At 39.5% G+C, this 18,539-nt stretch overlaps 1 protein-coding gene across 2 annotated transcripts in view; it reads left to right on the top strand.

Annotated features, from left to right (window-relative positions):
• The window catches only part of BMS1 (BMS1 ribosome biogenesis factor), a 48,823-nt gene that overhangs the window by 19,240 nt on the left and 11,044 nt on the right, over nt 1-18,539 (top strand). For both annotated transcript variants that reach the window (XM_030843977.3, XM_030843979.3), the window contains exons 13-15: nt 1,402-1,483; nt 16,462-16,535; nt 17,136-17,312. In XM_030843977.3, coding sequence (XP_030699837.1) covers nt 1,402-1,483; nt 16,462-16,535; nt 17,136-17,312 — 333 coding nt within the window. The remainder of the gene's footprint in view (nt 1-1,401; nt 1,484-16,461; nt 16,536-17,135; nt 17,313-18,539) is intronic.

The raw sequence follows: 18,539 nt of genomic DNA, 5'->3' as shown, positions 1-18,539 counted from the left end.
GGTACACGGGCCTCTCACTGTTGTGGCCTCTCCCGTTGCGGAGCACAGCCTCCGGACGCGCAGGCTCAGCAGCCATGGCTCCCGGGCCCAGCCGCTCCGCGGCACACGGGATCCTCCTGGACCAGGGCACAAATCCGTGCCCCCTGCATCGGCAGGCGGACTCTCAACCACTGCGCCACCAGGGAAGCCCTACTGTTGTATATTGATCTAGTATCTTGCAATCTTGCTGAAGTCATTTATTCTGATAGTTTTTCAGTAGATTCCTTAGGGTTTTCTATATACAAGATCATACCACCTGTGAATAGAGATAGTTTTTCTTTCTAAACTGGATGCCTTTTATTTTAATTTCTTGCCTAATGGCCCTGACTAGAACGCCTAGTACAATGTTGAATACAAGTGATGAGAGGAGACATCCTTGTCTTACTCCTGATCTTAAGGGGAAAGCTCTCAGTCTTTCACCATTAAGTGTGATGTTAACTGTGGGGTTTTTTATGGATGCCTCTCATCAAATTTAAGAAGTTCCCTTCTAAGTTTGTTGAGGGTTTTTATCTTGGAGGGTCTATTTTTTAAAATTTATTTGGTCCCTGGTTCCCCTAAGTCAATTGTTAAGCTTCATGAAAGCAAGGATCTTTTGGAACAGTTTGCCATTCAGTGCCTGCAAAGCTTCTTGGCTCAGAGTAGATGTTCAGTAAATACTGAGTGATTATAGGCATGAAGGAATGAATAAATGAGCAGATTTGCTTTTGCATCCATTGTAATCGTGCTAGCTTCAAGGCTACTTTTTGAGAGTGAGGTTGTATCTGAAAAATGTGAATCATGATTAAAATGTGATTGAAAGCCGGGACCCATGTGAAGATTTCTTTATATGTGCTTTTGAGCCCTTGGCAGTGACTGACATGTGCTGTCCTAAGTCAGGTTCCCCAGGAAGCAGTCTGAAATAGGAGTTGTGTACAAGTTTTAGCCTGTATTTGAGAGGTGCATCCAGCATCCACTACATGTGTGTACTGGATGATCTGGCAGATCTGGGACTGGGAGCCTCATCAATACTCTTTGTACTGTTGGGCTCATACATGACATTTTGTCTTTGGCAGAGGAATTACGTTTTTAAACAGCCATGATAAGTCTGGATTAACGAATTAGTAAATATCTGTTTCTTTACTTATGAAGTCAGTGGGCTGACGTTATTTTCCCTATCCACTGGTTAATGCTATAATATTTATGTTTTTATATCTGTTGTTATACTATATACATCAAAGTTATTTCATAGGTCCACTTGGAATGAAAATATCCATAGAACTGTCTTGAAAAGTATTTAAAGGCAAATTGTCACCTACTGTTTCTCAAAGCAGTTATTTATTGAATGATTGGAGCCTGTCAACTAAGCTGACTTTTCTGTATAAGGTTATGAACAGTATCAGAGATTGCTTCGTGACTGGGAAGTGGGAAGAGGATAAAGATGCAGCCAAGATCTTAGCAGAAGATGGTAAGTAAATGGCTGTATTCTTCAGAGAAGACTGCCTTCTCTCTATATTATTTTCTTCCATATCTTTAATAGTCAACTTGAAAATATTAGTCACTTGTGAAATGGCCTGGGGAACTCTGACAAGAGTTCTGACAGGAGTAACATTCTAGTTGCTCCTTTCATGATGGTCTTATTTTCTCCCTCTGGTTAGTTGACTTATTAGATTTGGACATTGAAGAAGAGTGGGAAGCTCTCCATAAATTTTATCATGCATTGTTAAAAATAGTCATTCTTGTTTATGTGCTGTGGTTAGATTCACGTTAAGATTCAGGTTAAGCATTTTTGGCAGGCATGCATAGGTATGTAGAGGCTTCCTAAGAAACATTTTCAGTTTCTTCTATGATCATTGGTCAAATTTGGTTTTCTTGTAGTGGTGGTTGTGGTTTTTGTGTTTATATTTTGACATTTTCATGAGATTTTTTTTTTTTTTTGCGGTACACGGGCCTCTCACTGCTGTGGCCTCTCCCGTTGCGGAGCACAGGCTCCGGACGCGCAGGCTCAGCGGCCATGGCTCACGGGCCCAGTCGCTCTGTGGCATGTGGGATCTTCCCGGACCAGGGCACGAACCCGTGTCCCCTGCATCGGCAGGTGGACTCTCAACCACTGCGCCACCAGGGAAGCCCATGAGATATTCTTCATAATATTTTCTGACAAGACTTTCAGTGAAATTTTGAATTTATAACAGAATAAAGTGCTCATCTGTTATTTGCACTTTCTCATTTCTAACATTGTTCCTTTTTTGTATGTGTTTTAGTTAGATTTGCACATTCTCTATTTTGTTAGATCCATAACTTTTGGATTTATTTTTCTTTTTACTATTTTTCTCATGATTAAAAAATTAACAAGGTTTTTTTTTTCTTTTTCTTGTATTTGTTAGTTGTGGGATTAGAAAAGGAATTTTTTGGTTTTGTTTTCAAGGAAAGCACTTTTAAAAATTAAGGTATAGCTTAATGTTCAACCTAATATATTTTGACAATTACATACATTTATATCCATCACCCAAAACGAGAATAAGAACATTTCTGTCACACCCTAAATGTTTGTCTGTGTCCTTTGCAGTCAGCACCCACCCCCTACCCCAGGCAGCCACTTTTGGATTTCTATCACCATAGATTTGTTTTGCTTGATCTTGGACTTCATACAGATGTAGTCAGACAGTATGTATTTTTTAGTGTTTGGGTTTTTTCCCTCAACACAATGTTTTACTTTTTGATAAATCAACCTTGTTGAGATATGTTTTACATACAGTTAAGTATACCTGTTTTAAGAATATTCTTATTTGGCTAGTTTAGACAATTGTATATGTTCATGTACTACCATTACAATCAAGAAATAAAGTATTTCCATCACCACAGAAAGAACCCTCATGCCCCTTTGCAGTCAGTCCCTACTCCCACCATCACAGCAGTCCCAAGGACTGCTTTCTCTCACTGTAAATTAGTTTTGCTTTCTCTCACTGTAAATTAGTTTTGCCTTTTCTAGAATTACATAATAAAAATACTCTCTTTTGTCTGTAGATTCTTTTACTTAGCATACTGTTTTTGAGGTTCATTCATATTATAATTTATTTCTTCTTATTGCTGAATAAGTATTCTGTTGCATGGGTATGCCAATCGTTTATCCATTTTTCTCTTGATGGCCATTTAGGTTGTTTCCAGTAGTTGACTATTACAATTAAGGCTGCTCTGAACATTCACGTATAGGTCTTTTTTTGTGGAAATTGGTTTTCATTTCTTCTTGGTAATACCTAGGAGTAGAATGGCAGAGCTATGGGTGGGTAGATGGACAACCAACTTGATAAGCAACTAACAGAGTTTGACTCCATTTTTAATGTTAGACTGATGACAGCTCTTAAGCCCCACCTGTTCTGTCCCCCTTTCTGTCCTGCATCTGGGCAAGCTGATAAAAAAGCCAAGTTGCTCCTCTTTTGGCATCAGGAGGGAGTTCAAACCGTATACACTCCAGCTGTCACCAAAGCCCCACCACCTCCTAACTACCAATAGCTCAAGCTGCTCTCCTTTTCTGCCCGCTCTCCCAAGCTGTATTTGAACTAGCTTGGGAGGACTGCCCAACTCTCCCCAAAAAGTCTCATTATGTGAATTATAAATCTTTCCATATCCTCTTGATTCATGTGTGTGTCATCTGTCTCAATATGCAAACCATATTTTGGGTGGGAGGTTCATCCTGTCTCTGTGGGTTGATTACAAAGTAAACTGCCCCACAGTTCTTCAAAGAGAACTCCAGCAGTGGATGACAATTTCAGTTCACATCCTAGTGGGTGTGAAATAGTATCTCGTGGTTTTAATTTGTAATTCCCTGATGACTAAGGACGTTGCGTATCTTTTCATGTGCATATTGGCCAATTTAATATCTTCCTTTGTGAGGTATCCATTTAAGTCTTTTGCTTATTTTTTTAAAGTTTATAATAGTTTACATTTAGAGAAAAATTGTGAATATAGTACAGAGTTCCCACATACCTCACACCCAGTTTGCCCGATTATTATCATCTTACATATGGATGGTACATTTGTCACAATTAATGAACAGAGCACTAACAAAATCTTGGGTCTCTGCCAGTTTGAGCACCTTTCTGTGTGTTAGGGGGCCATTTGTATTTCCTTCCATGACTGTCTTTGAATATGCTTTGCCCATTTTCTATTGGGTTATTGTTGATATTTTTTCATACTTATAAGAATTTTTTATATATTAGAGAAATAAGTCTTTTGTGATATGAGGTACCACATTTAACCCCCTTATTTTAACATTTGTATTTTAACTTTATGATTCTTTCATGTGGAATTTTTTTTTTTAATGAAGTTAGATTTATCAGTTTTGCCTTAAATGACTTTTGGGATTTGTCTTATACTTAAAAAGGTCTTTTGTAAAAAAAAAAAAAAAAAAAATCTAAAAAAGGAGAAGAAAAATCTTCCATTGTTTTTTCTAGTGCTTCCTGATTTCCTTTTTTTTTTTTTTTTTTAGCATTTAAATCACCAACTCATCTGCTATTTATTTTAGTGTGAGTTGAGAGGCATAGATAGAGTTTTTCCCAGGTGGCCACCAGGTTCTTTCCAATACTATTTGTTCTTTTCCCAAATGATTAAAATGCTCTTTTTGTCGTATTCTTAATTGATAGATATAGAAAAAAGTTTTTGGACTTTTCTAGTTTATGTCATTGATTTCTGTTGGTTCATTCATCATTGCTATGTTTAAAACCCTTATATAGCTTTATAGTATGCTATTAAGACACCAACTATTAAAACTGGTATGACTGGTTCCTATCTCTCCCTGTCCCTGCTAGGTTTTTTAGAATTCTTCCGACTATTCTCTTACTTATTTTTCCACAGAAACTTAAGAATCATCTTTTCCGTTTCCAAAAGAAAGTGTGGTGGATTTGTGTCTTTTATAGTAGCTGTATTGAGGTTTAATGGATATACAGTAAACTGCACATATTTAAAGTGTACAGTTTGATAAGCTTTGACATGAGTATACAATCACCGCAATCAAGATAATGAACATACTTTTCACCCCAAAAGTTTCCTCATGCCACTTGTTATCCCTCCCTTCTGTCCTTTCCCTATTACCAGGTAACCACTCTTCTGCTTTCTGTCACTATACAAGAGTTTGTATCCTCTGTAATTTGATATAAATGGAATCATACGGTATGCAGTCTTTTCTAACTTATTGTACTCAGCATAATCATTTTGAGATTCATCCATGCTGTTGCATCTTCATTCCTTTTTATTGCTGTGTAGTTAATTTCCTTTTATTGGTGAGTAGTATTCCATTGTATAATGCAATACAGTTTGTTTATCTGTTCACCTTTTGATCGACATTTATGTTATTTCCAGTTTGGGGCTATTGCAAATAAAGCTACTGTGAACATTCTTCTACAAGTCTTTGTATGAACAACTGCATTCATTTCTCTTGGGTACATATCTCAGAGTGGACTAAATGAATCATATGGTAGATGTAGTTCTAATTTTTTTTAAGAAATAGCCAAATTGTTTTCCTTAGTGGTTGTACCATTTTGCATTGCCACTAGCACTTTATGAGACTTCCAGTTGCTCCACATCCTTGCCAGTGCTTGATATGTTGGTCTTTTTAATTTTAGACACTTCTAAAGGTTTAGAGTGGTATCTCATTTTATTTTCCTAATGATTAATGATAATGAGCCTTTTTTCACATGCGTATTTGCCATCTGTGTTTCTTCAGTGAAGTGTCTATCAAATCTTTTGCCCATTATTTTACTTTGGTTGTGTGTTATTATCGAAGTTTAATTCTAAATTACTTTTGATACAATCCTTTATCACATGGAATTTGCAATTTTTGCCCATTGTGTAACAAAGACCATCATATATGATCTGTGAATGAAGACAGTTATACTTCTTTCTGTACCATCTGGATGACTTATTTTTCTTGCCTTAGTACACTGGCTTAAACTTCCAGTACAATGTTGATTAGAAGTGGTCAAAATAGACTATATACATATTGTAATATTACACCTACTGTTAACCAACATTTTACCACTTTGAGTAACATGTGGAAACTTTTCTTCCATTTAGGCCCTTTTATCTTCCCCACTTAAAAAGATTTTTTTTATTATTATTATGTAAGTTACAGATGTACAATATAGTGATCCACACTTTTAACAGGTTATACTCCATTATAGTTATTATAAAATATTGGCTATATTCCCTGTGTTGTATGGGGAATATAACCTTGTAGCTTATTTTATACCTAATAGTTTGTACTTCTTAATTCCCTACCCCTCTATTGGCCCGCCCCACTTCCCTCTTCCCACTGGTAACCACTAGTTTGTTCTCTGTATCTGTGAGTTTGCTTTTTTTTTGTTATATTTAGTAGTTTGTTGTAGTTTCCCCACTTTTAAATATTGGCTTGAATATTAGATAGTGGTATAATTTTTTTGACTATGAAATATGATTTTACAAATTCATAAGCTGGATAGTCTGTTCTGTGTATCCATATTTCTGTTCTTTTTCTCTTTTGTTTTTTCTTTTTTTTCTGATGGTCTCAGATTTCTCCTTTTATAATTTCCTTTCTGCCTAAGAACTTCCTTTAGCCATTTTTTAAGGGTAAGTATGGTAGCTACAAATTCCTGTAGCTTTCCTTCATCTGAGAATGTCTGTTTCCTTCTTCATTTCTAAAGAATAGATACATAGGCTGTCATTTTACTTGGTGTGCGCCTACAGGTAATCTGTCATTTCTTTCTGGCTGCTTTAAGATATTTTTTATTTGTTTTTAGTTTTCAGAAGTTTGATTGGTGTGAATTTTGTTGGGTTTACTCTGTTTGAGATTAACTCATCTTCTTGAATCTGTAAGTTTGTGTCTTTCAACAGATTTAGGAATCTGCAGTCATTATTTCTTTCAGCTCCAGACGACTTATGAGACTTTGATGATACAGATGTTGGGATTTTTTTGTTTCTGTCCCACAGGTCTTTGAGGTGCTCTTCATTTGTTTTTAGGCTTTCTCTATGTTGTTCAGACTGAATGAATTCTATTATGTGGCCTCAAGTTCTCTAAGTCCATCCTCTTTCATCTCTACTCTTACTATTGAGCTCATGTAGCCAGTTTTTTAATTTCTGTTACTGTATTTTTCAGTTCTATAATTTCCATTTTGTTCTTCAATTTCTTGTTGAGGTTTTCAGTTTTTTGGTTGTTGCTGTAAGATTTATAGTTGCTTGTTGAAGGGTTTTTTTTTTTTTGGCTTTTATAATTTTATTTATAATTGCTGCTTCAAGGTACAAGTCAGATAGTTCCAACATCTGATTCATTTCAGTGTTGTTTTCAGTTGTCTTTTCACATTCAAATGATGATTTTCTTGGTTCTGGGTATGACAGATGATTTTCTGTTGTAGCCACACATTTTGTTTGGAGACCCTGGGTCCTATGTAATTTTTAAATTTTAGCAGGCGATCATCCTGTTTAGGTTTAATGTACAGGCCCTGGTCTACTTCATGGGCTGTGGTTCCAATGACAATTTAATTTCAGAGCCTTTGTGGTACTGTTTTGCTGTACTTGGTTTATCTGGTGCTACTGGTTCCTGCTGGTGCTACTGGTTCCTGCTGGTGCTACCTGGGGGGAACAGAGGAGCTTCCCTAGGCTGGGCCACCTAGTGTGGCTGGGTTGGGGAAAGTTGTTTTGGCCTCTGGGGCCAGTTTGCTTGTTCTGGGGGCATCTCCTTTGCTTGGTCCTGCCTGGACGCATATTGTTTTTAAGGTGGAAGAGGAGAGCCTCATGCCTGGTGGAATCCCTCCTTGCTGATAACCCTTGGGCACCTGGTACATCTTGGTGGAGGAAAGGAGATTCAAGCTCGTTGGGAAGGCTAGCACTTTCCTTCATCACTTGCTGTCAGTGGGATACCCAGTTTACCTGGATTGCTGGTGAGATCTGGTTCAATCTGAAGGAAGAATGGGCCTATCTCATTCTGCGGCTGCCTTCTGTTGCCACTTGCGGATTGGGAAATGGTGGCCCTAAGTTGCCTTTCTGTGGGTTGTGGTATAGTGAGACATAGGCCACTATGTCATTCCTCTGGTCATGGGGACGCTCACCAGCCCATCTTTGTCTTTCCACCTTTCAGAGTTTTCCTTTGGTTGTCTCTTGTGCTCTTGCATCGTTTCTGGAGTTGATGGTTATACACAGTCAGGGGGAACAGAGGAGATATGTCTACACCATCTTTTCCAGACTGGAAATCCTTGGTGGTTATTTTCTTTTCTTTCTTTTTATTTTTTTTAACATCTTTATTGGGGTATAATTGCTTTACAATGGTGTGTTAGTTTCTGCTTTATAACAAAGTGAATCAGTTACTATGTAAAAGAGAGAATTAGTCTTCATAATATTGAGGCTTCCTTTCCAAACACATGGTGGTTTTACTTGTTCAGTAGATAACATTAATAATACCTCCTTCATTGAGTCATGTTGAAGAATATAGTTAAGGCATGTAAAACACTTAGAGCAGTGCCTGCCTGGTATGTGAAGCACTTAAAAGCATGAGCTAAGGTTATTCCATGTGTCCTTTATTTTATTTTATTTTTTTATTGGAGTAAAATTGCTTTACAGTGTTGTGTTAGCTTCTGCTGTACAGTGAAGTGAATCAGCTATATGTATACCTATATGCTCTCCCTCTTGGCCTCCCACCCTCCATCTAGGTTGTCACAGAACACCAAGCTGAGCTCCCTGTGTTATACAGCAGGTTCCCAGTAGCTAGCTGTTTTACACATGGTAGTGTAATTATGTCAAACCTAATCTCCCAATTCGTCCCACCCTCCCCTTCTCCTAATGTGTCCACATGTCTGTTTTCTATGTCTACGTCTCTATTCCTGTCCTACATATAGGTTCATCTGTACCCTTTTTCTAGATTCCACATATATGTGTTAATATACGATATTTGTTTTTCTCTTTCTGGCTTACTTCACTCTGTATGACAGACTCTAGGTCCATCCACATCTTTACAAATGACCCAATTTCATTCCTTTTTATGGCTGAGTAATATTCCATTGTATATATGTACCACATCTTCTTTATTCATCTATCATTGGACATTTAGGTTGTTTCATGTCCTGGCTATTGGAAGTAGTGCTGCAGTGAACATTAGGATACATATGTCCTTCTGAATTATGGTTTTCTCAGGCTATATGCCCAGTACTGGGATTGCTGGGTCATATGGTAGTTCTATTTTTAGTTTTTTAAGGAACCTCCCCATACTGTTCTCCATAGTGGCTGTATCAATTTACATTCCCACAAACAGTGCAACAGGGTCCCCTTTTCTCCACACCCTCTCCAGCATTTATTGTTTGTAGACTTTTTGATGATGGCCATTCTGACTGGTGTGAGGTGATATACCTCATTTTAGTTTTGATTTTCATTTCTCTAATAATTAGTGATGCTGAGCAGCTTTTCATGTGCCTCTTGGCCATCTGTATGTCTTCTTTGGTGAAATGTCTATTTAGGTCTTCCGCCCATTTTTAATTGGGTTGTTTGGGGGTTTTTTGATATTGAGCTCCATGAGCTGTTTGTATATTTTGGAGATTAATCCTTTGTTGCTTCACTTGCAAATATTTTCTCCCATTCTGAGGGTTGTCTTTTCGTCTTGCTTACGGTTTCCTTTGCTGTGCAAAAGCTTTTAACTTTCATTAGGTCCCATTTGTTTATTTTTGTTTTTATTTTCATTACTTTAGGAGGTGGGTCAAAAAAGAACTTGCTGTGGTTTATGTCAAAGAGTGTTTTCCTATGTTTTCCTGTAGGAGTTTTATAGTGTCTGGTCTTACATTTAGGTCTTTAATCCATTTGGGGTTTATTTTTGTGTATGGTGTTAGGTAGTGTTCTAAGTTCATTCTTTTACATGTAGCTGTCCACTTTTCCCAGCTTCACTTATTAAAGAGGCTGTCTTTTCTCCATTGTATGTTCTTGCCTACTTGGTCGTAAATTAGGTGACTAGTCTGTGTGGGTTTATCTCTGTGCTTTCTATCCTGTACTATTGATCTATATTTCTGTTTTTGTGCCAGTACCATACTGTCTTGATGACTAGCTTTGTAGTATAGTTTGAAGTCAGGGAGCCTGATTCCTCCAGCTCTGTTTTTCTTTCTCAACATTGCTGTGGCTATTTGGAGTCTTTTATGTTTCCATACGAATTGTAAAATTTTTTTGTTCTAATTCTGTGAAGAATGCCATCGGTAGTTTGGTAGGTATTGCATTGAATCTGTAGATTGCTTTGGGCAGTATAGTCATTTTCACAATGTTGATTCTTCCAATCCAAGAACATGTATATTTCTCCATCTGTTTATGTCATCTTTGATTTCTTTCCTCAGTGTTTTATAGTTTTCTGAATACAAGTCTTTCACCTCTTTAGGTAGGTTTATTCCTAGATATTTTATTCTTTTTGTTGCATTGGTAAATGGGAGTGTTTCCTTAATTTCTCTTTCTGATTTTTCACTGTTAGTGTATTGGAATGCCAGAGATTTCTGTGCATTAATTTTGTATCCTGCAACCTTACTAAATTCATTGATTAGTTCTAGTAGTTTTCTGGTGGCATCTTTAGGATTTTCTATGTATAGTATCATGTCATCTGCAGACAGTGACAGTTTTACTTCCTCTTTTCCAATTTGTATTCCTTTTATTTCTTTTTCTTCTGATTGCTGTGGCTAGGACTTCCAAAACTATGTTGAATAAGAGTGGCGAGAGTGGACATCCTTGCCTTGTTCCTGATCTTAGTGGAAATGCTTTCAGTTTTTCACCATTGAGTGTGATGTTTGCTATGGGTTTGTCATTTATGGCCTTTATTATGTTGAGGTAGGTTCCCTCTATGCCCATTTTCTGGAGAGTTTTTATCATAAATGGTGTTGAATTTTGTCAAAAGCTTTTTCTGCATCTGTTGAGATTATCATATGGTTTTTATTTCTTAATTTGTTAATATGGTGTATCACATTGATTGATTTGCATATGTGGAAGAATCCTTGCATCCCTGGGATAAATCCCACTTGATCATGGTGTATGATCCTTTTAATGTATTGTTGGATTCTGTTTGCTAGTATTTTGTTCAGGATTTTTGCATCTGTATTCATCAGTGATATTGGTCTGTAATTTTCTTTTTTTGTGATATCTTTGTCTGGTTTTGGTATCAGAGTGATGGTGGTTTTGTAGAACGAATTTGGGAGTATTCCTCCCTCTGCAATTTTTTGGAAGAGGTTGGGAAGGATGGGTGTTAGTGCTTCTCTAAATGTTCGATAGAATTCGCCTGTGAAGTCAGCTGGTCCTGGACTTTTGTTTGTTAGAAGATTTTTAATTACAGTTTCAATTTCATTACTTGTGATAGGTCTGTTTATGTTTTCTAATTCTTCCTGGTTCAGTCTTGGTAAATTGTACCTTTCCAAGAATTTGTACATTTCTTTGTGGTTGTTCATTTTATTGGGTTATAGTTGTTTGTAGTAGTCTCTTAAAATCCTTTGTATTTCTGCATTGTCAGTTGTGATTTCTTCTTTTTCATTTCTAATTTTGTTGATTTGTGTCCTCTCCCTTTTTTTCTTGATGAGTCTGGCTAAAGGTTTATCCGTTTTGTTTATCTTCTCAAAGAACCAACTTTTAGTTTTATTGATCTTTGCTATTGTTTTATCCATTTCTATTTCATTTATTTCTGCTATGATCTTTTTTTTTCACATCTTTATTGGAGTATAATTGCTTTCCAAATGAATCAGTTATATATATACATATGTTCCCATATCTTTTCCCTCTTGCATCTCCCTCCCTCCCACCCTCCCTATCCCACCCTGCTATGATCTTTATGATTTCTTTCGTTCTACTGACTTTGGGTTTTCTTTGTTCTTCTTTCTCTAGTTGCTTTAGATGTAAGGTTAGATAGTTTATTTGAGATTTTTCTTGTTTCTTGACGTTGGATTGTATTGCTATAAACTTCCGTCTTAGAACTGCTTTTGCTGCATCCCATAGGTTTTGGGTCGTCGTGTTTTTGTTGTCATTTGTTTCTGTGTATTTTTTCTATTTCTTTGATTTCTTCAGCGATCTCTTGGTCATACAGTAGTGCACTGTTTAGCTACCATGTATTTGTTTTTTACAGGTTTTTTCCTTTAATTGATTTCCAGTCTCATAGCACTGTGGTCAGAAAAGATGCTTGGTACGATTTCAATTTTCTTAAATTTTCTGAGGCTTGATTTGTGACCCAAGGTGTGATCTATCCTGGAAAATGTTCCACGTGCACTTGAGAAAAACCTCTGTTCTGCCAATTTCGGGTGTATTGTCCTATAGATGTCAATTAAATCTATCTAGTGTATTTTGTCATTTAAAGCTTGTGTTTCCTTACTTATTTTCTTTTTTGATGAACTGTCCATTGGTGTAAATGAGGTGTTAAGTCCCCTACTATTGTTGTGTTACTGTCGATGTCCCCTTTTATGGTTGATAGCATTTGCCTTATGTATTGAGGTGCTTCTGTGTTGGGTGCATAAATATTTATAATTGTTATATCTTCTTCTTGGATTGATCCCTTGATCATTATGTAGTGTCCTTCCTTATCTCTTGTAACAGTCTTTATTTTAAAGTCTATTTTATCTCATACAAGTATTGCTACTCTAGCTTTCTTTTGATTTCCATTTGCATGGAATATCTTTTTCCATCCCTTCACTTTCAGTCTGTATGTGTCCCTAGGTCTGAATTGGGTCTCTTGTAGACAGCATATATATGGGTCTTGTTTTTGTATCCATTCAGCCAGCCTGTGTCTTTTGTTTGGAGTATTTAATCCATTTACATTCAAAGTTATTATCAGTATGTATGTTCCTATTACCATTTTCTTAATTGTTTTGGGTTTGTTTTTGTGGGTCTTTTTCTTCTCTTGTGTTTCCCGCCTAGAGAAGTTCCTTTAGCATTTGTTGGTTTGGTGGTGCTGAATTCTTAGCTTTTCTTTGTCTGAAAAGCTTTTGATTTCTCTGTCGAATCTGAATGAGATCCTTGCTGGGTAGAGTAATCTTGGTTGTAGGTTTTTCTCTTTCATCACTTTAAGTATATCCTGCCACTCCCTTCTGGCCTGCAGAGTTTCTGCTGAAAAATCAGCTGATAACCTTATGGGTATCCTTTGTATGTTGTTTTTTGTTTTTCCCTTGCTGCTTTTAATATTTTTTCTTTGAATTTAATTTTTGTCAGTTTGATTAATATGTGTCTTGGTGTGTTTCTCCTAGGGTTTATCCTTTATGGGACTCTCTGTGCTTCCTGGACTTGGGTGGTTTCCCATGTTTCCTTTCCCATGTTAAGGAAGTTTTCCATTATAATGTCTTCAAATATTTTCTTAGACTCTTTCTTTTTCTCTTCTTTTTCTGGGGCCCCTATAATTCAAGTGTTGGTGCATTTAGCGTTGTCCCAGAGGTCTCTGAGACTGTCCTCAATTCTTTTCATTCTTTTCTCTTTATTCTGCTCCTCGGCAGTTATTTCCACCATTTGTCTTCCAGGTCACTTATTCGTTCTTCTGCCTCAGTTATTCTGTTTTTGATTCCTTCTAGTGTATGTTTCATTTCAGTATTGTGTTGTTCATCTCTGTTTGTTCTTTAGTTCTTCTAGCTCTTTGTTAAACATTTCTTGAATTTTCTCAATCTGCGCCTCCATTCTATTTCCAAGGTTCTGAATCATCTTTACTATCATTACTATGAATTCTTTTTCAGGTAGGTTCCCTATTTCCTCTTCATTTGCTTGGTTTTGTAGGTTTTTACCTTGTTCCTTCATCTTGACACTTGACATATTTTTTAATCGTCTCTCTTTTTTTTTTTTTTTTTTTAATGGGTGGGATTGTATTCCTATTTTACTGGTTGTTTGGCCTAAGGCTTCCAGCACTGGAGTTTGTAGGCTGTTGGGTAGAGCTCGGTCTTTGTGCTGAGATGAGGACCTCTGGGAGACCTTACTCTGATGACTATTCCCTGGGGTATGAGGTTTTCTGTTATTCCAGTGGTTCGGACTCAGAGTTCCCACCACAGGAGCTCTGGCCCAACCCCTGGCTTGTGAACCAAGATCCTGCAAGCCATGTGGGGTGGCAAAAAAAAAAAAAAAAGGAAAAGGAAAAAAGGAGCAGAACAATAACAAAGAGAAAATAAAATAAGATTAGAAAACTAACAGATATGTTAGAAAGAATAAAAAAAGAAAAATATAGATCAAACAACAACCGGAAGGTAAAAGAAAACTGCAGTAGTAAAAAAGAGGAGTTAAAAAAAAAAAAAAAAGCCAAACAAGGCCTTGGCTATGGGGGTGGGGCTTATGCAGGGACAGGGTTTAGGTGTTTAGGTGGTGGGTGGGGCCTATGCTTAGAACCCACAGGGCTGGAACAGGCCCTGCAGGGTGGTGGGGGTTGGGGCTTAGGCTCAACACAGCAGGAGGTACCAGGAGTGCCTCTGTCCCTGGAGGGCAGAGTACCAGGTCCAGGACCCCAGCAGGCTCACTGGGCCTGAGTGGGCGGGGAAATGCTAGGCGCCTTCCCCCTAGTCCTCCGATCCCAGAGGACCCCTCCCCATTGGCCTCTCTTGTTCCCCCCACCCCCACCCCTCCCCATGCCCCTAGGACCCACGCGGCAGGAGAGGGCTCCGGAAGGCAGGGGACCAGACCTCAGCAGGCTTCCTGGAGCTGAGTGGGCAGGGGAAGTGCCCGCGGTGCTTCCCCTGATCCCCTGGCCCCAGAGGGTCTCCCCTGTCCACCTCTCCTCCTCTTTCCCTCTTCCCCCCTCCTCCCTTCCTCCTACGCCCCTAGGACCAATGCAGCCTGGAGGGGGCCTCAGAGGGCTGGGGACCTGGCCTGGGAGCCCAGCAGGCCTCCTGGCCCAAGTGGGCTGGGGAAACACGAGTGGCACCTCCTCTGACCTGGTCTTAGAGGGTTCCCCACCACTGTCCACCTCTTTTCCTCTTAACCCCTCCTCCCTCCCTCCCACACCCCTAGGACCCATGAGGCCAGAGGGGACCCTGGAGAACGAGCACGGATGACTAGGCTGAGAGCCCAGCAGACTTCCCAGGGCCGAGTGGGTGGGGGAAACGCCCACGGCACCTCCCCTGATCCTCTGGTCTTGGAGGGCCCCAATATCCCACCTCTCCTCCCTGTACCTCCCTCCTATGCCCCTGGGATCAACGCGGACTGGAGGGGGCCTTGGAGGGAGGAGGACCTGGCCCGGGAGCCCCGCAGGCCTCCTGGGGCCCAATTGGACAGGGGAAATGCCTGATCCTCCGAGCCCCTGAGGGTCCCTCTAGGCGTGGGAACCCATCCCCCATCCCAGCCACCCCTCGGGGTGCCATTCCTGTCCGACCTCCACTTCTCCTCCCCCCTCACTCCCCCATGTCCTACCCAGTCGCTCTGGGGTTCCTCCTGTCATCCTGGGCATCGAGGGCCCCCACCAGTGTCCCACTGGCACCCTAGTTGTGTCTCCATGTGTCCTTTAAAAAGCATATTAGGGCTTCCCTGGTGGCGCAGTGATTGAGAGTCCGCCTGCCGATGCAGGGGACACGGGTTCGTGCCCCGGTCCGGGAAGATCCCACATGCCGCGGAGCGGCTGGGCCCGTGAGCCATGGCCGCTGAGCCTGCACGTCCGGAGCCTGTGCTCCGCAACGGGAGAGGCCACAACAGTGAGAGGGCCGTGTACCGCAAAAAAAAAAAAAAAAAAGCATATTAAAACTTAAAAAATTTTGAAACTAAAGTTCTAGTACATTTCTTGTTGGGATTATTCCTAAGTACTTTATCCTTTTTTGTTTTTTATTACAAATGAAATCTTCCCATCTTTTATACGTCCTTTGGTTCTTTCTTGTATGAAAATGTTTTGATACCTTTCTAAATGTTGCCTCCCAGGGTTTTAACTCGCCTGTTTCTTTTAAGGGTAGGATCCATAACTAAACTTAGAGCTCCAGAAACAAATTAATGAGCTCTTCTTATGGGCTTGACATTGTTTTGGATACTACTGTTACTCTAAATGATGTATTTTATGTAATCTCAGATCTTTCCTAGGTATGTCACATGGTTGTGCTGTGTTGATCTCATTGTTGAGACTCTTTTTCATATGTGCTGTTATCATGCCATGACTTTTCAAGTCACTCTTTGAACTGTTGGTTTGGGGACTGACATGCAGGGCCATGCATGCCACCTCTGTATGCATCAGTGCTACAGAATGTTCATCACCTATCCTGGAAAAATAGCTTGTGGCTAAGTGGCATTTTGAAATAGAATATGGAAAAGTGGATTGGGCCCATTTCCTTAACCTAAACAGGTGATGAAATACTGACAAAATTTAACAAGAAAAAGAAGGCTGTGTAAGTGCGGGATTCTTTAGGGGTGTGTAGCAATAAGCACAGTAAAAATGCAGTTTGAGATGCCGAGCACATAGTCCACTTGGTGCTGGGTGGTGCTAGAGTGTCACATGCAGGCCCTACTTACAGGGGAGTCATTTGGATGTTCTTTTCCCAGAGGAGCTCTATGGTGACTTTGAAGACCTGGAAACAGGGGACGTGCACAAGGGAAAATCAGGCCCGGATACTCAGGTATGACCTGGCCATGGCCAGCCATCAGCCACTGGTCCTTGATCTGTGGTCAGTATGTTCTGCAAGAGGCCCCATATGAGATGGATGGATTCCTTCCTAAAAGTGAAGAGGGTGGGAACGGACCAAAAGTTGTTGGTTTATTTGTTATTGTTAATTTTCTTGAGTGATACCTATTACCTCTTCTTCTTATTATGATTCTTCAGTCATTGAAAGTTTTAGCTCCTGGGTCACTGTCTTGCCATCATTCTCCTCCACTTAATTTTAAGTGCCGCTTTAAAAAAATAATAATTCCCTGTTCTCCCTAAAATTTCTTTAGAACAGTATCTGGGAGCATCTGGGTTGGGAACAGTTGCTATTATTTTTATTCATGTTTGGCATTCCCAGCCATATTAAGGAATGGTGGCTAATTGTAATGCAGATGTCTAAATGTCTCTTGTTGCAGTACATGTTATTTAGAGACAAAGACTGTTTTATTTTGTTTTCATGATGATCATAACTAAGATTTTCGCAGCTCAAATAGAACTTTTAAAATCTGCCTTAATGTTTAAAGAAGAAGTTCTCTACAAATTTTTACAAAATTTTCTCTTCTGGAAATTTAAGGTTGAAGATGTGGAGGAAGAAGTTAAAGAAGAAATTGACCCCAATGCAGAGGAAAGTGCCAAGAAAAAGCATTTGGATAAAAAGAGAAAATTGAAAGAGATGTTTGATGCAGAATATGATGAAGGAGAAAACACATACTTTGATGATCTTAAAGGAGAAATGCAGAAACAAGCACAGGTGAGAAAACTCAGTTCCTATCAGCCTCATTTCAGGGCTGTAATAGTGCTGTGAATACGTAACTTTGTTTAGGTCTTTGCTCCCTGCCTACTTCTGGGCCTCCTGTTTGGGCTCCTAGGTCAAGATGCAAATAGGTGTGTTTATTCATGCAGTTATCTAATGGTTTCTTCAGTCAGACATTCACCAGAAAAATATCAGTGTCTGTTTTGTACCAAGCATTAAATGTTGTGGAAGCAGAAATGGCTGAGACACGGCCACCATTTTTGAGGATCTTACAGAGTAGTGATTTGAGACAGTGTGTTTATTTACATGCAAGCATTGCCTTAGTATTCTGATTGCCACTCCCTGGAACCATAACTGAATAATTTGAATGTGTACGTGATTCTTGGCCTGTGTGGCTTATGCATATACCAGTGCTCTCTGGGGATGGTTTTCTGAAAACCCACCTTGGTCAGAGTTCAGAGGATACTTCGAATGTAAGGTCAAATGCAAAGATAAAGGGAGCCTGTGGAATGCTGAAAGGGAGATAGTGTGGCCCTGCTGTCCGGGGATGCTGAGCAGGCTGTTTGAGTTGATGAACTGACTCTGAAGGAGGCAAAGATGTGTACAGTTGATGGCAAGTGTTTGAGATGCGCTTTGACAAGTGGGGCCACCAAGAATCCCTGTAAACGGGAGCATACCCTAATATGTCTTCTGCAGATTAAGTATATGATTTGTGAAAATGCAGCTGACAGGGTTTGCTCAACCTAGGTCTTCATCTAGTTAAAGAAGTATCTCCTGGTTAGTCATTAACATAGTGATTCAAAGTGTCTTCTGACCTTTGATAGAAGTGACTAGGAAATGTAAGGCTGGTTCTGAAGTCTTTGCTTTAGGCCATTTATAATTTAAAATCACCTAGAGGCTTCCCTGGGGTTTTGAGTAGAGGAGAGACGTGCATGATCTGCTTACCCCTTGAAAGGATTACCCTGGCACAAGTTCAGTAAGATTAACATGACTTACACTGGGGAGGGGGTGGGGGGTTGCAGTGATGAGAGGAAAGAAAGAGTCAAATTCTGGCTATACTTTTTTTGAAAGGTAGATCAGTAGGATTTCCTGGTGGATTGAATGTGAGATGTGTGAGAGGGAAGATAAGGATGACTTACTGGAGGCATTGGGTTGTCATCAGTAAGAGGAAAGCCTTTCATTGATGTCAGTCTGCCTGGGAAGATGAAGTTTGGATCTGTTAGG

The sequence above is a fragment of the Globicephala melas genome, chromosome 16, assembly GCF_963455315.2.
Source record: "Globicephala melas chromosome 16, mGloMel1.2, whole genome shotgun sequence".
NCBI lineage: Eukaryota > Metazoa > Chordata > Mammalia > Artiodactyla > Delphinidae > Globicephala > Globicephala melas.
Note: the sequence above shows the minus strand (reverse complement) of the source record. Positions and strands in the feature narration are given on the sequence as shown.